At 36.6% G+C, this 22194-nt stretch overlaps 5 protein-coding genes across 5 annotated transcripts; 4 read left to right on the top strand and 1 right to left on the bottom strand.

Moving 5' to 3' along the window:
* Nucleotides 1–3828, top strand: LOC121969525 (isopentenyl-diphosphate Delta-isomerase I-like). Its single transcript, XM_042519666.1, has 6 exons — nt 1–322; nt 1026–1081; nt 1928–2019; nt 2974–3076; nt 3161–3298; nt 3379–3828. The coding sequence occupies exons 1-6, from the start codon at nt 9–11 to the stop codon at nt 3630–3632; spliced, it is 957 nt and encodes a 318-aa protein (XP_042375600.1). The 5' UTR covers nt 1–8; the 3' UTR covers nt 3633–3828.
* A 1996-nt stretch (nt 3829–5824) lies between these two features.
* LOC121969527 lies at nt 5825–6916 on the bottom strand. Its single transcript, XM_042519668.1, has 2 exons — nt 6292–6916; nt 5825–6219 (listed from the first exon to the last, which is right to left on the bottom strand). Exons 1-2 carry the CDS (start codon nt 6724–6726, stop codon nt 6157–6159), a joined length of 498 nt encoding a protein of 165 aa, XP_042375602.1. The 5' UTR covers nt 6727–6916; the 3' UTR covers nt 5825–6156.
* Nucleotides 6917–8579: 1663 nt separating this feature from the next.
* Nucleotides 8580–10601, top strand: LOC121969528 (glycine-rich RNA-binding protein 4, mitochondrial-like). The gene is made up of 4 exons (XM_042519669.1): nt 8580–8740; nt 8829–8897; nt 10111–10217; nt 10310–10601. Exons 1-4 carry the CDS (start codon nt 8623–8625, stop codon nt 10412–10414), a joined length of 399 nt encoding a protein of 132 aa, XP_042375603.1. The 5' UTR covers nt 8580–8622; the 3' UTR covers nt 10415–10601.
* A 1627-nt stretch (nt 10602–12228) lies between these two features.
* LOC121969526 (ras-related protein RABA5c-like) lies at nt 12229–13695 on the top strand. Its single transcript, XM_042519667.1, has 2 exons — nt 12229–12849; nt 13266–13695. The coding sequence occupies exons 1-2, from the start codon at nt 12501–12503 to the stop codon at nt 13583–13585; spliced, it is 669 nt and encodes a 222-aa protein (XP_042375601.1). The 5' UTR covers nt 12229–12500; the 3' UTR covers nt 13586–13695.
* A 1591-nt stretch (nt 13696–15286) lies between these two features.
* Nucleotides 15287–20708, top strand: LOC121969524. The gene is made up of 14 exons (XM_042519665.1): nt 15287–15582; nt 16236–16359; nt 16611–16712; nt 16849–16950; nt 17358–17441; nt 17518–17636; nt 17713–17814; nt 18161–18280; nt 18414–18479; nt 19561–19627; nt 19716–19769; nt 19846–19935; nt 20259–20297; nt 20376–20708. Exons 1-14 carry the CDS (start codon nt 15566–15568, stop codon nt 20472–20474), a joined length of 1185 nt encoding a protein of 394 aa, XP_042375599.1. The 5' UTR covers nt 15287–15565; the 3' UTR covers nt 20475–20708.
* The last annotated feature ends 1486 nt before the right edge of the window (nt 20709–22194 follow it).

The raw sequence follows: 22194 nt of genomic DNA, 5'->3' as shown, positions 1-22194 counted from the left end.
CTGAGGAAATGAGCATTAGGCTTCATTTATTCTTGTGGGAGAAGTGGCAGAAATCCGACGGGATGTCGGCATCCGCCTCGCTGCTTCGTGGTCTCTACGCCGTCCGAAGCGAACTGGGAGGAAGAGGACGACAACGGGGTGTGCCAACTGCTGTATCTTTTACTTCCACTGCGCGCTTCCCGTTCCTGCTCCATCGGCGACGAAGCCCCTCCTTCTCCCGGCCTCTTTCTTCCGCCCCGGCCGATGGGGCAGTCGCCTCGGAGAGAGACGTCGCTGACGCCGGTATGGACGCTGTCCAGAGGCGCCTGATGTTCGAGGACGAGTACGATTGTTGACCTTCTTCTTGTTTTTTCTTCCGTTAACTAGGTTTATCGCCCTTTAGTGAGGTTGCTGTGCATGTCGATTGCTGTTCTCCTGCAAAGCTAGACCTTTTTTTTTTTATTGATGTAATTAGGATTTTTCAGAGTCTTCAGGTATCGGCCCTCTTGAGTTTAGAGATGGATCTCAAGTGGCTCAATGTTCCCTCTTCGTTGTTCGCTTAAATTTCTGTGTTTTGAAGTTGCTTTCTTAGCCAGTAGTAATCTTCATAATCAAGTAGAGTTTGTGCCAGAGAAGAAGTTCTAACTTTAAGATTATGATTCTTCTAATGTGTGGATAAAAGCAAAATGCGAAAAGGAAATATAAATCAAAGATGTACTAATGATAAACATCATTTTTGCATCTCTTGTGTGGTGTTCACTCTGTTGTCTTCAAAGTTCAAACTATGGCTAGATTTGGAACACTTCTTTTTTCCTGTAAATATAGTTGCTTAGTTTTTTTTTTCCCTCCACTTTTACAGCCTTTGCTATACTAAGCATGTATCTTGATATAGTATTTACTATCTAACTTTTCTAATTCTGTAGGCTTATTTGAACTTTAAGCAGAAAATACAAATATGGTTTCCTAATTACTGAGCCTTTGTTTCACCGACCTTGTTCTTGCCTTTATGATTTCAGTCAACATAAATCTAGTATAATTTCTTACAGGTGCATTTTGGTAGATGAACATGACAATGTTGTCGGGCATGACTCCAAGTACAATTGTAAGTAATATATACTTCTAATCCACATAGAGCTTTCAAGTTATGATTTTTATTCCATTCTCTGACAAGTGGCAACAATTAAGCATTATCCTAATTCCCAAATCAGAACTTCGAACTTTCATGTATAACCAAATCAATAGAAACAAAGTTTTCATTCATATGCTGCTTATGAAAGTATACTGTATATCTTTTAGAAAGACTGATGTCAGGAATCTTCTTCCTCTCTTTTGATCAAATGCTCATGATCTCTTATAAGCTACAAGTTATCTGAGGTAAATCTCAGATTTGAAATGCTGAAATATAAAATATAAATCTATTTACTGATTTTAATGTAGGTCAATGGGAAGTGATTCATGATATATTTTCTCTGAGTTTGGGTTGATTACTTCCATTTTAATCTATTCTAACTACTTCACACTTTGACAAGAGTGACTTAAAGTAGTAATCTAATACTATTCAATTTTATGGGTGGGTGGTACTACCGAATGTTATTTTCATAATCTTACTCAAGTAGCAGAAGGAGAACCTAGTGCAATACTCTTGGCTCTTGTATGTTCAATGAAAGCATAAAATTGACACAATGAGTCACTAGATGCCAATAATAATGAATATGAAATCCCTCCATTCTGGAAAGAGTTTTTGAATGCTAGAATTTCATTTTCTAGACTTTTTTTAACAACATAGGGATTTAACTTGATGAAAGGGTTAAGAAAAAAAATTCACAATAATTAACGTCAACAGTATCTTAACTCTTAAAAGATTTAAGAAGGCTGTGGCTTTTCTTTTCCTTACCTTTTTTGGACTCATTTGGTTTCCTGGTTTATGGTCTGAAAAATTTTTATGTAGGTCACCTGATGGAAAAGATAGAATCTGAGAATCTGCTTCATAGGGCTTTTAGTGTTTTCCTGTTCAACTCAAATTTTGAGTTGTTACTTCAGGTATTTTACTCTTATTTAATAGTTGATAATCAATTTAGTTGGATTGCATAAACTTTTATTATTTGTAATAAAATTGATTACACAAAACTTTTATTATTTGTAATAAAATTGATTACACAAAAAAAAAATGTGGAACTGCCACATTAACGGCCCCCCATGCGACGATCCCACGTCGATGGAAGGAGGTTCATTAGGAGCACAGGTGAATAAAATTGATTACACGCTCATATATATGTTTGACTGAGATATATGCAATGACTAAATACTCCATCTGGAACTAAGTCTATAAAAAAAAAAAATGTGGAACCGCCACATCAGCGGCCCATATGACTATTAGGTATCACTTCATTTTTATGCTTATGTTATCACTTCAAATTTTATGCTTTCATTGAACATACAAGAGCCAAGAGTATTGCACTAGGTTCTCCTTCTGCTACTTGAGTAAGATTATGAAAATAACATTCGGTAGTACCACCCACCCATAAAATTGAATAGTATTAGATTACTACTTTAAGTCACTCTTGTCAAAGTGTGAAATAGTTAGAATAGATTAAAATGGAAGTAATCAACCCAAACTCAGAGAAAATATATCATGAATCACTTCCCATTGACCTACATTAAAATCAGTAAATAGATTTCTATTTTATATTTCAGCATACATAGTAATCAGTAATCTTACTCATCAGCGGCCCATATGACTATTAAGTCTAACAAATTTGAAGTGATAACATAAGCATAGATAAATTAATTTCTCCTGGGTCAATGCAAATTGATTTTTCTTCCTGGTTTAGTATCTGATTCTACATGGAAGAATTGGTTAGGATCCTTCTAATTGTCCTTTCACTCAAAATTTTCCCCTGAGCTTGTTGACAACTGGAAAAAGTTTCCGTTCTTACATGTTATAATCATTAGATTTTTCCTTAATCTAGTGAATTTTGTTTTCTTTTATGGTAGCAACGGTCTGCAACAAAGGTTACTTTTCCTTTGGTCTGGACTAATGCCTGTTGCAGTCATCCTCTCTATCGTGAATCCGAGCTTATAGAAGAAAATTTCCTTGGTATGCATCAATGACAAGATAAATATGCTTGATTTTCTAATCCATGGTACTGTTAAGAGTGCTGACTCTTAGAATATTGAACAGGAGTGAGGAACGCTGCACAGAGGAAACTTTTCGATGAACTAGGCATACCAGCAGAAGATATACCTGTGGACCAAATTGTTTCACTTGGCCGAATACTTTACAAGGCCCCATCTGATGGAAAATGGGGTGAACACGAGCGTATGTTCTACAGATTTTCCTTTTTGTTTTTTCTAACAAATGGAATTAGGAGTTCTTACCCTATGCATCTACTTTGGCAGTTGACTATCTCCTCTTCATTGTTCGTGATGTAAACTTGAATCCCAACCCTGATGAAGTTGCTGGTGTTAAATATGTCAATCGGGATCAATTGAGAGAATTGGTGAGAAAAGCCGATGCTGGTGAAGATGGTATAAAGCTGTCCCCCTGGTTCAGATTGGTAGTGAATAACTTCCTGTTCAAATGGTGGGACCATGTCGAAAGGGGCACACTTCAAGAGGCTACTGATATGAAAACCATTCATAAATTGACCTAAATGAAGTCCAGGTGCTCTACAAATTTCTTACTCGACTTCTAGTTATATATACTTAAGTGCATAAAGTATAAATTTCCTGTTGGAGGCTATAAATAATGTTGCCTGTTGCAACAATATTTAGTCTTTTTATTACCATCCTTTGAGCCCTATCCAGCTCTATTACTAATATACATGAGAAAAATACAGCTTTTATCTACCTTTCCTCTATCTGGTGTGTGTTTATACGGTTATTATTATTTAATTTTTTTGAGCAATATTTGCTTCAGATACCTAGTAAAGTTTCACGATGCGTGCTGGAAGAAACTTTAGTAGTATGCAATAGAAATTTACACATGGACCAATAGAGAGGGAACATGCTTGTTTGTAGATAAACAGATGATTCTCTTGATTGTTCTTTCCCTCGCTTAATAGCAGTACAACTTAGGAGATATAATGTTATCTACTTTAAGATGCTCTTCTTATCCATGAATGAACAATTGATCATCGATAATCTCAAACAAAGCCTTGTAGCAATGCATCCACTCCCAGTAAAGGTCACACTCTACATGGCCAAAGAAGTAAATGTGTCAAAAATAACAAACTGGACTCAAATCAGAAAGATTTATTCTCTAGTGAGAAACTACTATATGAAATAGCATTTATAATATCATTTATTAGAAATATAAGAAGGAAAACAACATACTGAAAGATACTATTCTTTTGAAATAACATTTCTAGTGTGATAAGAATTGTCTGTATATTAAATTAAAATTTGCAACCATGATCTATAAATCACCCAGATATATATAAAAACAGAGCATTAATATGATTAAAATTACAGTTATATATAATTAGGGCTAATAAAAATGGAAAATGGAGATAAATCTTTGGGAGTAGGGAAAGTTATGGATTGTTGGCACAATTTTGGAGGAAGGCTGCAATGTTCCATTTCTGTCAAGTTCTTCAGCAGCATGATAGCTAAAGCCAGAATTCCACATGCGTTTTCTGCCTGATGGAACTACCCAACAACAATTTGATGAGATCTTACAGACATAACACGATAACTTGAATGCTCTTGTGTTTTTTTGCTACCTCAATTCAACTTATTCACCTGATCTGCTTCACTTTTCACACACTATGGACCGATAGTAACTTGCCAACAATCACTTAGACTCTGTCTCTCTCTCCCCTTCTGCTCCTTGTTTGAAAGGTTTAACTGTTCTGAATCATGCGTGGATGGCTATGCCGTATCTACAATAGTAATGTTTCATCATAGAGGCTTTGTCAGTGCATGCACCACCAGTTCAGAAACATAAAATTTATGTTCATGACACAAATTTCTCAAGCTCACTCTTTTTTGTTTTTGTTGCCTTTAGTCGGCTCACATTGTGGTCACTCAATTGGCCCCCCATTTGAGAAGAACACAAGTCTTCCAAAGTTTCATTTGGTAGCTTCCAGCAAATGCCATGGCTGGCAACAACTCGACTGCCGGTGCCTTTCTTGAATTATGCATGTGTTCTTGATCAACCAATCTATTTCCTTGTAGCCTTGCTCATCTGAAAGGGCCAAGTCAATGAAAAAGATGATTATTTAATTTGTCTAGTTGCTGTGTTTAACTGCAATTTTAAATGAATTTTTGAAGTAGTTGATTATTATTATACGTTGGAAACGCATCAAACCGTGTGAGTTGTTGGTTCTTTACAACTTTGTTAGACTTTATCCGAACTATTTCTTAGTTGGAATTGTCCTTTGATAGTACTCAATTGAGATCGCTTGAATCATTCATCTCCATTTTACCTGGACCATTAAAATGCTCCTGTAAAAGAATCATTCTTCTCTTTCTTACAATCAAAGACAAACTAATCAATTGGGTCAATGAATGCCATGCATCTTATGAACGAGAAATGCCAAAGGAAACTAATTTCTCTCACCAAACATTTTTTCATACACCAAACTCATTTGCCGGTGTCTGCACTGAGTTTGTGGCTATCAGTATCACTCCGACACGCCCTTTCAGACAGACAGCTATAAATACTGAAAGCCCCGACAACACTGCCTGCAAATGCCAATTGGGACCGTCCTTCAATCGAAAGTAAAACAACTCCCTGCCCTTCTTCAATCTGAACTGTAATTGTGTCAGATAGCTGCCTCCGATTACTACTGTTCTCTCCATTTTCAGCTCAATCCAAATCCAATCCATTACAAAACTCACGCCCAACAAAGCAATTTCTTTCTTTAAATAAAGATGATCACACCACTTGTGGCTACAAATAGGATTTATTGACTCGGATAACAGTTCTTGATACGCATGCTTAAAGATCTCACAATGTATAGAAACCGAGAATGAGAAAGAAAAAACAAATTACTCACAAGAAAATCAAACAACGAGGGAGAACAGAACAGGGAGCTCGTTTGGCGCATTACATACATAATCAGATAATCCTAAAGCTGATTTGTTTACAGTGCTTCGATCTGTCTTGCCATTGCTTCTGCAGGTGATTGCGTAGTTACACGGCCAAAATTGAAACTTTCTTCATCTTGTCTCTCAAATTGCAGATTTTTGAGAAACGTCTTGATGGATTTCGCATCGTGAGTTGACGGATTGATTCTGCGCAATAATAATAATAATAAGATTTTGAGTTGCAATTAAGGAAATCGGGAGCAGGGCCGGAGGGAGGACCTGGGCGGACAGCGAAAGCGGGACGCAATCAGGAGGGACCTCGAAGAGGGAGAGGGGGAATTGCTTGTCGACGACGCCTACGTCGAAGTGGATGATGCCGCTGGAGTTGTCGTCGAGGCGGATGGCGAGGACGGGGAACCAGAGGAATAGGTCCTGGGCGGACATGCCGGAGAGGGCGGCGATCTGGCCGGGGGAGATGGTGCCAGAGATGCTGGCGTTGTAGAGGACCTCGCTCTCGAAGGTGGCGGTGCAGGGGGCGTCGAGGCCGGCCTGGAAGCGGCCGTCGGCGTCGATCGAGAAGTCACGGACGCCTTTGGGCAGGAGGCCTATGGGGAGGCCGTTGGAGCGGAGCACCTCGTAGGCGTTGTCGCCGGCGGCGAGGGGGAGGAGAAGGAGGAGGAGGAGAAGAAGGGGAGGGAGAGGGAGGGAGATCATGACGTTGGCTTTCTTGTTTGTTTTTTTTTAAAGAAGACTCGCTTTTTAGATTTCTTGGAGAGAGAGAGAGAGAGAGAGAGAGATCGTGGTGTTGCAGGAAGGGAAGAAAGAGTATGAATGCTTGAGATATCAGAGGCCGAGGAGGAAGGAAAGAAAGAATGCGATGGATGGAGAATGAATAATTGAGAAGAAGGCGAGGCCGCTGGGCCATTTAAAGACTTTTATTTTCTTAAAATTTTCTTTTTTTTTATTTATTGATTAAAATTAGGTCTTCGACAAAAATAAAATGTTGCTGTTCTTATTCGAACAAGGATCATTATAATTTACTAGTAAAATCCTCAAACTAATGACGATGAATGAAGTTCTAAAAATCCTCAATTTTTATTAAAATTAGGATGAGCTTTTACTACAATGAAAGTATAAAACCGTTCACATTTCAACTTATACAAAGGATATGCAGAGATGGTGAGATACTCTTGTAACATGAATCAAAATTTACTTTTAACCACTAAAAAGAGCCAAAAAAACTAGGAAACTTCACGATAAACACAGAACAAATGTACAATAATAAAAAAACTTAAAAAAAGTGAGAGGAGCAATAAACTGAAAGAAGGGATTTAATAGTTTGTAACTAGGCAACTAGCTAGCAAAGGGTTCCTGTTCTTGGATCTTGAGGTAGATTTAGCTTACAATCAAAGAGTGATAATCCTACACGAGTGGTAAATGTGTGGTTGTGGCTCAACATTTTGGCAATATCTTGTCCAAGCAATAACAATAATGCACAAGGAATCTGGAAAAAAAAATACATGAATATATGTTTAACTCCTGATGCAATGCAGGGTGCAAAGATAAGTTTCACTGGTTGGTTGTTGAATTAATGAGGTTTGACAATAGTGCAATTTTTGTCTAGGCATGCTGATTGAATTGCAAATTGGTGCACAGTGAGTTCTATAATAATGCCTTGTCCTTGTCATGAGCTTGTATGAATGATTTTAACGAAGGCTCCACCTTGGCACATGCACTTGTCATCATTAACAGCGATGTTTCCATGATCATACTCGATGGATAGATAAGCGGATAAGTATACTAGGTAATGATTTTCCATTGAATTGATCAAAAGATTAATGAATTAAAGAAAACGCTAGATTAAATGACTTGGAACTGACCTCAGATTAAATGACTAAGGAGGAGAACATTTTGTTTAACTCAATGCCTGAAAGCAAAAGCATCAGAATTCACTGCCTGTTACGTACCTCTCTTGTTCAACCTTGACGGCGTCCCGAAGGGGCATTTCGTCGAACACTTGGAGGGCGTCGGGAGGAAAAATCCAGTAAGGTAATAAGGTCAAGCAGCTAGCGATCTTGACAGTGGCAAAAAGACGAAACCCTCGCCCTCAGGGCCCCCGCCGCACCCTGCCCAGGGTCATCACGAGGGAAGTAAATCACGGTAGCTCGATGGCAAGTACGCAGTGGGCCGAGACTTTTTGCACAGGGATAGGGAATAAATCCCCGTTGCCCTGCGGACTCGAACCCATGTTCTCAGTGACAAACTTCCACACCTTTACCAGCCGAGATAACCCCGTGGGGCTGAGCTAGCGATCTTGACAGTGAGTGCATGGGGCCTGGTCCGAGAAAGCGAAGGATTTGTTAGCGGCTAGGAAGGAAGGAAATTCGTCGGCGGTGGAGATCATCGAGACTCCTGCAAATAAGTATTAGTCGATATTTCAACCCTACAAACTTACCAATCTCCATACCGACTTTCATTTCATTGAACTAAGCCACTAAGGCATATCCGGTGGGCCCCACTAGGACAGCATGAGTAATTGGGTAAGAAAGCCGTGCCACGTAGAATATAAGTCACTCTGGTTTTGTGTGAGATAGAGGAGGACGAAGCCCTATGAGGCATTTCGTCAGTCGGTTGTCGTTCGCACGCCCCTCCGGCTTCCTTCAGGCGCGATATCAATGCTGTCCGCCCCCTCCGCCGCCGCCTTCCAATCCCAAATTGTTTGTGGGAGGTTAGCTTTGCTTAGTCTCTTGGTTATCATCTTCTTTCTTATGCGTGATTCTTTCGGTGATGATCTGGTCGTTTTGAATTTGGTGAAGGTCTCTCTTGGTCTGTTGATGAAAAGTCTCTCAGGGATGCCTTCTCTTCCTTCGGCGAGGTCACGGAAGGTTTGCCTTCATTCTCTTTTCTCAAATTTAGCTTTTAACCCGTCTGCTGCGCTGCGGAAGGATAGTAACGATCGCAGAAGTTTGCCAATAGTAATGTTTGATCCTACTTTCTCTTTTCTTTTTCATTTTTTTTTTTGGTGAATGTCCAAATCCTTGGGGATACTTGTTTAGAGTCTTGCATTCTTATTATGCCAATGAGACGTCTTGCACCCGAAATGTTTGATGAATTGTCTCTGTGATCTCTTACACGTTATGACAAGTTTCAGTAAATAATTATCGTCTTGATTTATCTCATAGGTGAGAAGTAAGTCGGTCTTATTAACATATGTAAGCTTTATATCATGCATGTTTGTTTCAATCTTTTTCAAACTAGTCACCATTGAAACAAAGAAACAAAAGATAAACATAGAGGGGCAAGTGTATCCTCAAAAGTCAAGGACAACAAAGAAAACAAAATTAAAGTACGGAAATCAAGTTTCAATTTTGAAGAGACAAATAAACCAACTTGAAGTGATGAATGGACGTTAATTTCTCCAGGTTTTACTAGTTTTCTTAACTGAGAACCATCTACCTAGTTTTAACTTTTGTGTGTTTGAAGATGTTTCAGCAAAAATTATTCCATTATGCATCCATAGGTGACAATGAGGCGTGTGCCACAGTCTCCAACGAACAGCAAACAACAAACAACTAACAAAAGGATTATAACTTCAATGAGGGTGAATTAGATTTTTTTTTTTTTCTTTTTTTGAAAGAGTAAGGTAGAAAAACAAAAGGTCAAGTAAAGAATCTCCATTACATCTGTTGTGCACCTACTATTTGAAACAAAACCTGGATATTCAACTCATCAATTTCTCTTGTCTCAGACTCCTCAAACTTGTGTGTGTAAATTCATGAATTATGAGGGGACTTGGACCTCCGAAATTTTTATAACCCTGTTGCACCTTAGTTAAACCCTTTGCCTAAAAAGTTCATACTTTTATTTAAGATTTGTTTAATATGTTCATCATTGTTTATCATTTAAAATGTTCTTTGACTATGCATGTTGATGCTTGATACATACCCCCGTGCTTTTAAACAAATCATATATCAAAAGACGACTCTGTTTATTAACTACCTTCTTTCTTTTGCGCTTAATGCTAGACCCTTGCCTCTAATCTCCAAGTTTTACAAACAATATCATACTCAATATGTCTTCTTTTTCTGTTTGTTTCAGTTAGGATCATGTATGACAAGAGCACTGGAAGGTCAAGAGGATTTGGGTTCGTCCGTTTTGCAACTGATGATGCAGCTAAATATGCTAGAAATGCCATGGACGGAAAGGTAAGTGAGGAGTGATCACTTCAATTTGAATATAGTGCAAGGAAAAAAATTGAGATAGACGACGCATTTTCTAAAAACAGTAATGCTTGCAGGCATTTCTTGGAAGGCCTCTGCGAATAAGCTTTGCCGTCGATAAAGTTCGTGGTGTACCAATTGTTGTTCCTCGGCTTCCGGCAGATGAAGAATCAACAAATTGAGAGTTGTTTGATATTTACCCAAACAACTTTAAAATATTATTATTGTTTGCCTCTCTCGATTTAAACCAGTCAAATTTTAGGACATTTAAGCTTGTTATATAACTGAGTCAAGCTGACTCATGAGCCTAAAATAAATCAAGTCATTGAAAGTTGATTGTTCAAATTTGATTTGATTTATTTTTTATAAGTTTGAGTTTGGTTTAAACTTGGCTTGAGTTTGATTCATTTCGATGTTATCAAACATTTAAACTGATTTGATTGTTTGAAACTTTTACATGTTTGATTAATTGAAATTTTTATATGTTTGGTTGATTATTAAGTTTGATAATTTAAATTTATATATCCATTTTAAAAATTTCTTTGTTTATTTAATATATTTATAAAAAATTTATTAATGAATATGATTTGTGAATATTATTCATGAATATTTTTTTATAAATATTATTCATAAATATTAAATTTGTTTATTTAATTTAATAAATTATTTAAATTTATTTATTTAATTAATTTTATATAAATTTGTTTATTTAATTTAATAAATTATTTAAATTTATTTATTTAATTAATTTTATAAGTAAAATGAATATAAATAAATTTTTACTTAGTCTAATGTCAAATTTGTTCATTTATTCATGAACATTTAATTCGTTCATTTATTCAGGAGCATCAATTCCTTTACCGACCAACCAGGAAAATAGTTAAATTGAAATATTACAAGGAAAATAGTTAAAATGGAGTCAGCATGAGATATTCTTCTTTTCTTCTTCTTCTTGTTTTCTTTTTTGTTTTTTTGAATGAATTCAGGAAAGAGTTTGTTTATTGTTTATCACTATTCTTTTTTAAAAAGTTGAATAAATTGTCATATGAATTAGGAGATTCGTTTTGGATCTCCTATTGTGATGTGGTAACGAAGGAATGAGCTCCCGCACATAATCGGAAGGAGCCTTTGATTTTAATTAGGGATGAGTATTCAATTAATTCGGTTAATTTGATATTAATTTTGTATAAATTCTTTTTATTATTATTTTAAATAAATTTAGTTAATTCGATGTTAACTAAAATAACTAATTCGATTAATTCAATTTTAATAAAATTTTGATTTAATTCGATTAAATAACACTAAATCGATTTTCGATTAATTTGAATAATTTATGGATCGAATTAATCTAATACACACCCTTAATTTTAATGTAGTAGCGGCTCTGTGTTTAAGTAGTTGCTCCTTCATTTTTTTTTAATATTAATTTTTATTTTTAATTTCTATTTTAAAAAATAAAAATAATAATATATTTAAAAAAAAAGTTAGTGCAGTGTTTTTTTCCATAAAGAGATATATAGAATTTTTTTTATTTTTTTAACGTGATGTCAATATAACAGCGGAGTTCTCACTGACCTTTGGATGCTCTTAGTTTAATAGTCAATCTTAGCTTAATAGTTAATCGATGTTTTATATAAGAGAGGGTTTGATTTATTTGTATTTTTATTTTTATTTTTATTTTCAAAAAAATTGCATTCCCCAATTTTCTAGAAAACGAACCAAACATATTTTTTATTTTCTCAGAAAATAAAAAAAAAATAACATAAAAAATACAAACCATACTACTTTAATACTCTTAATCGTTTTTAAATAAAAATAAAATATGAAATAATTCAGTAATTTTAATTAAGCAATTTTTTTTTTCATTTTTTAGGGAAAAAAAGATTTAACCTGTGGACACAAGAATGGAAGTAAAATCTTGAGCTCGCCAAGCTGCTGTTCATCCCGCGCCACCTGGGCTCTAAATCTTGTCGCCTTCTACTTTCTCTGACCAAGGGCACAGGCTGTCCTCCATGTCCTCCCTCTCTCCAATATCAACGTGTCCGCCATGAATATCCTTCTTTAGCTCGAGAGACATCTACAAGTCAAGGCAGCCATTACAACTCTATACGGCGGAAGAAAGAAGGGATTAAGCTATTTGAGCGGCGTCAATTTACAGACCTTAAAGAGAGAAAGGAAGCTCGACGATCGAGTTTCCTTTCCGATTCCTGCTCTCAAAATCCAATCTTTGACAGAAACAAACCACCAAATTGGGAGCTAAAAATAAAGATGGTGGTTTGGGGAGGCGGCGGCGGGGAGGAGGAGGCTGAGGAGTACCTGTTCAAGGTGGTGATCGTCGGCGACTCGGCGGTGGGGAAGTCGAATCTGCTGTCCCGTTACGCGCGGAACGAGTTCGACCCCCACTCCAAGGCGACCATCGGGGTGGAGTTCCAGACGCAGAGCATGGCCATCGAGGGCAAGGAGGTGAAGGCGCAGATCTGGGACACCGCCGGCCAGGACCGCTTCCGCGCCGTCACCTCCGCCTACTACCGCGGCGCCTTTGGCGCCCTCGTCGTATACGACGTCTCCCGCCGCTCCACCTTCGACAGCGTTGCCCGCTGGCTCGACGAGCTCAACAGTGAGTAGTACCCTCCTGCCCTGGCACCAATCGAACCTTATTGAAGTCGATTAGTGTGTTTTTTTCTCAAGAACAAAGATCTGAATTTACAATCAGTCTTTTCTATATTACAGTTCTTGAGGGAAGGTAGATTTCTAGACTAGATCTTAAATTGATGCGAGATAGATCAATCGAGAAATTCAAAGAACAAAATACCTGAGAAATTCTCATCAAGCTCAAGAAGCAATTGCAAACAATTACATGGTAGATTAGCATGGCGATCAGATCAGGTTATGAGAATGATTTGTCCTATTCTCGTATAATCTCAGACTATTCATGTTGCTTGATCTATAGTTGCTTTCATATGTTGTTACTAGAAATGGCTTCTGCTTGAAATAGTTGCTTAAATTAAACATTTGATGTCTTTTATCCCGCAGCTTATAATTCAGACTCAACTGTGGCCAAGATGCTGGTCGGCAACAAGTGTGACTTATCAGCTATTAGAGAGGTATCGATCGAGGAAGGTAAACGGTTCGCGGAAACTGAAGGGCTTTTCTTCATGGAGACTTCAGCCCTCAACTGCACGAATGTGAAGACAGCCTTTGAGATTGTGATCAAGGAGATATACGACAATGTGAGCAGGAGGGTCTTGAATTCAGACTCCTACAAAGTCGACCTTTCACTCAACAGTGTTGCCCTTTCTGGAGATGAAGGCTATGAGCAAAAACAAGATCCAAGCAGGTCCTCTTGCTGTTAGCACCATTTGTTAGTTTTCATTCAGTCAGCAGATTTAATCCTCTCTACTTTTTGCTGTAAGTCTACTCACGTATCCACTTTCTACTTCAAATAGATGTTTTGGCATGACAATGAAATGTTCTTATCTGACCTAAAAAAGGTAGGTACACACACTATTTTCTTTCCCCTCAAAGCACTTTACTCGGTTGTTAACTTTTATCTTTCAGTAGAATGAAACTTTGAAGCCTAATGGATGAGTTGAGTATCTATTAAAAAAATAATAATAAATTATAAAAAACAAACTGAATTATTATTTTTTTGGGAGAATGTATTTATTTAACAACACCCTTTTGAAATGGATTTATTTAATAATTATTTCAATTATTTACTTATAAATATATATTATTACAATAATCCAGATTTAATCTAATAGAAAATTATATAATTTACGAAATTTCTCATCGCGGCGAAAATACAGATTCACACAACAGTCTTGAAGTTGCATTAATTTCTGTGTTGGAAATTTAAGTCTCCGTCTGCACGTTCATATATTAATATTTAATTAAACTGCATCTGTGAAGATTCGGTTGGAGCCCTCGAAATGGTGCAAAATTTTCAAAAATAATTGGAGAAGTGGGATATCGATCCCCATACCTCTCGCATGCTAAGCGAGCGCTCTACCATCTGAGCTACATCCCCGTTGTTATGAAATATAATTTTTATTTATTTATATATTAAATACATTAGTATTAACTAGTTTATTAATCGTTTCACATATATTATATTATATCATCGGCAAATAAATTATGGCAATTTATAAGAACAAACTGTGAAAATCATTCCAATTTATTGTGCAATTAGTCCCCTCTATTTCGATTTAAATACACTGGTAATTGTGATTCTATTTTTAAAGAAGGCTATAATCTAAATATATCAAAAGGTTCGTTGACGTTGCCTTAGTAGGTATCATTCAAAAACAGGCGACGTGTCTCCACACCAGTCAACCATCAAGATCTAATCCACGCTACGTTGACCTCCATTTTTCTGATGTTTTTTGAACATTCCTCATTAAAAAATATTATCGATATTTTAGCATGTTTGACTGTCGAGACTTCGATATAGTATCATTTCTTCTGTCCACAACTTTTACTAAAGTTAAAGAAAATGACGGCCACTTTGAAATTATCCACTTAACACGGCACACGTTTAACATGTAAATGTATATATTTAAATTTAAGGCATAATTTTTAGGGTCATAAATAAATTGATACAATTGTAATTAGATAAGAGAATCTAATAGATAAATTATAATTTGGATAGCATCTCCCCCTAATGACTCCATCCCAAGAACATCAACTTGAGTGTCCAACTCGGAACCCACCAGCGGCAACGATTCATGAAGGCCTAACGCATGACCTATCCATTCGGGACAGGATACAGGATATTTACCTCATTCTGCACGAATCCCCTATTTAATTGTAGCGCGTCCAATTTTCATATGTGAGAGTTCCCGTCGGCTGTTTGCGATGATGCGGCGATGAAATACATAATATCTTTCGCAAATCGCAATTCCCTTGTTTGGAAATGGATTATCAGATTACTCCGACCGAGATTTGAAGGTACCCTTGTGGCTCCCGCACTGACTATTCAATCGAGGATAGGGTGCGGCGATGGGTGAGAATATATTGTGCGAGAAAATTCCGCTGCGCAATCCTCTTATGTTCCCATGCCCACGAAACAAATGCGACGGCTCTTCTTCTCCCCTCCTCGCTGCTCGCGACTTCGCGTGCGCCATTGAGAATCCACTGTTGCAGCTTCGTTCCCGCGGCGGAAAGAAAGAAAAGTGAAGCGGAAAGCTGTTTGCATTCTCCGCTTACTTCTTCTCCACTCTTTCCCCTTTCTGCTCCAATCAAGAGGCGAAATCTACCGAAAAGACGCCATTTTTCTGTGCCCTTGGTGCTCGTGCGCAGGCGTTGACTCTTCTGGGAGGCCTCTGAAAGTCATGCTTGATCGATCATGGTGAGCGACTGTCGTTCCCTTTCTTGTTGGTTTGCTTCTGACCAAAAGATCATGTTTTGGGGACTGGGTTGTTGCTATCAAACATTCTACGATTCTATCGCAGCTTTATGCAACCGTTCAGTGTTTTAGTTTCTGTGTTGTGGGCGTGATCATTAGTTTTCATCTATGCCAGTCGGTTTGTAAGTGTGATTTTATGGTTTGTAAAAGTGACTATATTTTTTCGAATCAATTCTCTGTTCAATAAAGTGGAAAAAGGGAACTCTGGTATTGGGTTGTTGCATCAGTGACTGTTTTTGCTCTGAATTTACATCAACTATTTTCTTAAAAGAGATTTTTAAAAAAGTTAAAATTGATTAACATTTTCTTGTCTGAAAGTTTTGCAGAAGAATTACACGCGAAGTCAAATCGTATTTCTTTTGTGGCAATTTTGTGCCACGGATGTTAGCGACTTTGTTGCTACGTTGGTAGCGACGATGTCTATCATTGATTACTGTTCAATTCTCGTGATAAAATATAGTAACTTTATTGATGGTTTTACAAGGATTTCTTTCCTTAATTTATCTTTTATTATATCCCTCTTTGGAATCTAGTAGATGGATTCTTGATTAATAATTTATAGTACGTTAATGTTTTTCCCTAAAAACTTATGGCAGGCGACCTCCAATCACGGACCACTCAAGCCGGAGACTTTGCTATTGTAGTATCTGGAATGTAGCTGCTTTCCTCTTTTTTTCCTTCATCATTGGAACCGCCTATATTGCAACTGATTATAAGGAGGTTTGATTAATTTTTCCTTACCATTTCATTATTTAGTTTTATCTGAACATGAGCTGTTTTGTCTCAATTTAACTGAAAATCTTGATGCATATAGACTTATATTAATTTGATTGAATGATTTTTCCATCACGGATATTGCTTTCCATGTCCATGAACTTCTTAGACTCCAGTTTTTAAGTCGGATTATTTTGTGAACTCTTACATTTTCTATTAACTTGTAGCCACACTTTTCATTCTTCTTCTTTTTTTAGAAAATGATAGCTGGTTCACTAACTGGCTTTGCAAACATCACCCAAAGCTTTTCAAGGAAGAGTACATTCAACTTGGAGTCCACTCAATCTGACTTATGCAAGGTTTTCTTTCCAGGACTTCTTCAAATTTATAAAAGCAATTGCACATTAAATTACTTTTTCTTTATTGTAGTCTTACACTCATTAAGATTGTTAAATTCCATTTGTGTTCTGATTATTTAGTTTACGTGGTTGTTAGAGTCCTTGTAAGGCATCAGGGTCTGAACCACTTCCCAAAGGAATTATTAGCCGGACGTCAGACATGGAAATGGTGCCTCTTTGGGGTGCTCCAAAAAAAAAGGTCCGCTTCCTGTTGATTTCATTAGTGTAGTTGACTGTCTTCTAGGTGTTAATTTTAGATTCCTTGAGTTGTTAATCAGAGATAAGGTGTTCAAGTACAAGGTTTTTATGTGAAAAGTTCTCAAGTATAATATTGTTTTGAGCTACTATTTACCATCTAAGATATATATATTTGGTTGATAATTTTATTTTTTTGCATCAATCTAAATGAAGCTCCTAATGAATGTTTAGCACTTTTAAGCTTTAAGATAAGTACTGGACAAAATCATGTGGTCGTCGATCATTGATTGATACAGTTATTATCTTTTATGACTAAATACAACTTCTAGCATACATACATTGATTTACCATTTGGGTTGAAGTTAATAGTGATTTTTATGATAATTCTTTTTGCAAAAATTGAGACAGAAAATTACAAGTTCACAGAAGAATTTATTGGCAATGGCAGTTGGTATAAAGCAAAAAGAAATTGTGGATAAAATCGTAATGAAGGTAAAATAATATCCCCTGCCTCATATTCCTCGTGTGTATGGATCTTCTTTAGTCACTCTCTTCTTTCTCATTATAGTTTGCTTCGTCTAACTGCATGGTAATGCTCTTTCACTATGATGGTATTGTTGACAAATGGAAAGATCTACAATGGAGTGACAGTGCTTTGCATATTTCTGCAATGAATCAAACAAAATGGTTGGTGTTTCCCAACTTATACTTAGTTTTATCTTTTTTATTTTGTCTATTCTAAAATCAGTAATGTGTTCTGCAGGTGGTTTGCAAAACGCTTCTTACATCCAGACATGGTTGCACCATACAAGTACATATTCTTATGGGATGAGGACCTCGGAGTGGAAAATTTTCATCCTGAAAGGTTGCTGTTGCTCTTTTGCTATTTCTCTGTTTATTGAATTTTTAAAACTAGGATGATCATCATCTTAATGATCGATAGCTTGCTCCTATAGCTTAACAATTATGTCATCCTGGACTAGCTGTCAATAACTTCTTTTGACTAGTCACATTCTGCCTAGTATAGTACTTATCTATTTTCCATTTTTTATGTAGTTAGAAATTTTAAATGTTTTTTTCTTTTAAAAAATATTCCTAGTTATGATTCACTGACTTCTTGAAATTTTCTAATTTGATTATTCAAGATTGATTTGAAACTTTTTACAAAGAATTTTACATAGGAATGTTGTATGAATTGGATAACTCTTCAGATATTTGACAATTGTGGAGAGGGAAGGCTTGGAGATATCGCAACCTGCTCTTGATCCTGCAAAATCATCTAGAGTTCACCACCAAATTACTGCACGTCAGAGTCATGGAGATATACACAGGTGATGGCTTCTTTTTTTGCCAATATGATTAATCAATACTTGCATATTCAGTTTCGCTGTGACATTTTGTACTTTTAGTATTTTGTTCTTGTAGTAGCTGGAAATTATGAGAAGTAATTTTTTCAATTAACAGAAGAATCTTCAAGTTAAATGGCGGAGGAAGATGCTACAGGAACAGTACTGCCCCACCTTGTACTGGGTGAATTCCTTTCCCACTGCATATTTGTCTTAAATTGTATTAATTAGGCACATTTACATATTTGTAGGTCTTGTTTGGCAATTGAAAATTTCTATTAGAAAGTAACATAAAGTCATTAGAAAAAAGGGAAAAAATATTTACCACATCATTCACCTCTAATAAATTTAAATGTGCTAAAAAAGTCCTCTAAGTTATTATTTTATTTTTCTTTTCAACTTTTAAATTCTATTTCTAAGAAACAAGAAAAGTAGGAAATAATGTACTACTATCATCTTGCCTCTATCCAAACGAATGAAAACATAGAACTTGGAAGGAAGTTTTGAATTAGGCAGACTGATTTTGAGAATTCAGAATTTCAGATGACATCTTAGGTATGGTGTTCCAAGTGTTGAGCTTAGCCACCCCTTTAAATAACTTTTTTCCCAACCTTGATCTTAGTGACAAGATACAAGGCTTGTGTAATAAGTTGACATGTGGCTCATTGGAATTTTGGAGTTTAATATCTGTGGACTGTGGTGAGAGCAAATGGTTGGAACATCGACACCATTTGGCGCTAGTTGCTATAGTTAGAATAAAGGTCCTAAATGAATTGGCTTATATTTCCATGTACTGGTAGAATAAAGGTCACACTTTCAAATATCGACTCAATCATATAGATTAGATACTTCCTAAATGAATCTTATATATAAATTTTGCTTTGAAGTTTGGCCCCTCAATCATATGAAAGCGCAGCGTGATATGTAATTTTAGCTGCATAGTGTCAATAGTCAATCTTACTGAAACATGCTAGCTCATAGTGTCAGATAACAAGTTGTTGCTTAGTTAATATCTTCATGTGAGGTATTTTCACACATCAAGGCAATGCTCGGGCTATAAATGAACAGAATGTTCATATTCATGAATAAGCTCGATACTAAACTTGTCAAGAGTTCATTTGTGTTTTTTGTGAAAAAATATAAAATAATAAACTTATGTTTTAAATGAACATGCTTAAAAAATAGAAGCCCTCCTGACTGTTAAATAAATATTTGCTTTCTTGTATGTTTACCACCTCCATTACTAAGAGATTCTGCTATTGCAGGTGGATAGAAATGATGGCTCCTGTTTTCTCTCGGGCTTCTTGGCGTTGTGTGTGGCATATGATACAAGTGCGTAGAAATATCTTGATTCTTTATGTGTTTGAGTGTTTGTATATTTTGGGAAATTATTTACTAATCTATTTTCATTTGCCTGTAGAGTGACTTGATTCATGCTTGGGGTCTGGATTTGAAACTTGGTTATTGTGCTCAGGTAAATTTCCATTAGAGCTTGGAGTATTCCAAGTTGTCTTTCTTGTGTATTAGTAGTCTAAGCTCATTGCTGGTAGGGTGACCGGATCAAAAATATCGGAGTGGTGGATGGTGAATACATAGTTCACAAGGCACTTCCTACGCTTGGTGGGCTTGACAAGAAAGAGGTAGGCGATATAAATAATTTTCGTCTTTAACTATTTGGTCTTAGCTACATCAATCTTGTTATTAAATAAGACTTTTTAGTCTTCCACTATTATGTGTACCTTCAACGAAAACGAAGGAATCTTTTTAGAGATGATCATGGTGTTTTGGATGCTATATAACCATGTACTCGCAAATGTTTTTGTCTGTTCATGGTCTTAATATTCATTCTTTTTTCGTTCGATGATGCTTAACATTGTTTCATATAACCCAATCCTTCATTCTATTACTTTTGTCCAGATGATAAGTTTCTTTACCAACCTAACTCGTATGCTTGTACTTTCAGATATCCCCTGGTAAACCTACAACTAACGATAGATTTGCAGTAAGCAATCTGAATTCGATATGTTTGGCATTTTCATTATCTTTTCTCTGTTTGGTGTTTGACTTAAGCTCCATACAGGTAAGAATACGATCGTCTATCGAATTGAAGATCTTTAAAAATCGATGGAGAGAAGCTGTAACAGAAGATAATTGCTGGACGGATCCATACCGTGAATGAACCTGCTAAACCAAGGATATAGAAGTTAGTTTTCATATATCTTGACTCGAGCAAAATTTGGAACAAAATCATCTGCATAGGAGTATACCAACAAATTCTTTATCGTCACATTTGTGGCATTAAAATTGCTGTACAGTTTTTTATATCAACTACATGACAATCGAAATACGACGATAGATACATATATATGATCCCGCTTAATCGTTGTTGAGTTGATACAAAACGAATTTATCTTGTACGTATGGCTTTTACATTCATAATTGATGGTGTCGTTTTTCGTTTGCACGGGCTCCTCTCTGCAAACCTCCGATGATTTATTCGTTATCAATTTTCTCTAATGTGTCTGCCGACAATAATTAATAATTTTTTAATTTTGAAATTAAAACAGGTTAGATAATTTGAATCTAAGGTGTTAACCCATACGCTGGTTGAATCGAATTATCATCTTTGGGTGATGTGATGAGCCATTGTTTATGAGGGACCTTGCTGAGGCTAGAGAAGGTTTACGATCATTGTTCCATTGGGTGACACTCTAGTGGCTTAGTTAGCAGAGTTCGGATGACCCTCTCAGAAGCTCTTCTTTGGTTGTGTTTTGCTTGATCAACTCTCTAAGTGATCTAGTGAAGATTCATAGGTTTGATCTGTTCAGATGAGTTCAGAGAAGAGAATCGTCTTCTCTACTCTCTTCTTTTAGTTAGTTCAATAATGAGCTCTTGTTTTGGGGTTTATGGTGTTCTGGAGTGGTTCAGCTTGTCATGTTAGTATTTTCTTGTTGGCATTTTGTTTTGTTTTGTTTTATTGGATGCCTCTAGTCAAGGATAAGAGTGATTGCATAATCTCCCGCTTGATCGAGTGATTGTTCCCAAGGCTCCTTATTCTCCAGACTTGCTTGTTGTGAAGCTGAGGTATGTGGATCTCAGTGTTGAGAAGCTAATTGTGCATCTTTTTTCGGAGACGAGAGAAGGGGAGATTCACTGGAAGTTCTTAGCAATGGGTCAAGCCTTTTGGAAGCCTCAAAGATATGAAGGTCTTTGCTCCGTGATGGGATGGGCCTTGTTCAGTTCTGGCTGCTGGTGGATATTCAAGTGGCCCCATCATTGTTTCTTGTGGTGGATTATATGGAGAGGTTATTGCCGCGCTTGTTGTGGAATAAATTTGTTGACTATCTTCTACTAATCTTCTAAGGTTTGGATAGTCCATTTATGTTTTTGTATCAAGGCCTACAGCTACGGCAATAAGTTCATCCCCACCATCTTCGGTTGTGAACGGGTTGAGCCATTCATGATCATTATAGTCATCCCATAGGGGTTGTTTGTCAGAAGATTCACATTCGTAAAGAGTGTTGTTTGTCAAGTATTGTATGTAGTCAAGGAAGTCCTCATTTTCAATTGCATTCATAGAGATATCCATGGAATGGGGTTCAGAGGTCCATGAGCTTGTAGTCCCTGCATGTTCCTCAGACAAATGCTGCTGAAAGCAGGTGTCTTAGAAAATGAGTGCTGATATTATATGTAGTTCTTGTGGAAGTAGCTCAGCCATCATCGAAGAAGGTATTCTTTCAGAAGTTGAACCCAAACTAGTACCTCCTCGAGGTGTTTCTAATAAGCTCTTCGCTTCAAATATTTCAGGCATAATGATTTTTTCAAATATAATTTGAGTAATATAGTCTCCTTGCCTGACCTGATATTCAAAATCAGAGTGATTGAATAATAGAATAAAA

This window comes from Zingiber officinale, chromosome 4A (genome assembly GCF_018446385.1).
Source record: "Zingiber officinale cultivar Zhangliang chromosome 4A, Zo_v1.1, whole genome shotgun sequence".
Taxonomy (NCBI): Eukaryota; Viridiplantae; Streptophyta; class Magnoliopsida; order Zingiberales; family Zingiberaceae; genus Zingiber; species Zingiber officinale.
Note: the sequence above shows the minus strand (reverse complement) of the source record. Positions and strands in the feature narration are given on the sequence as shown.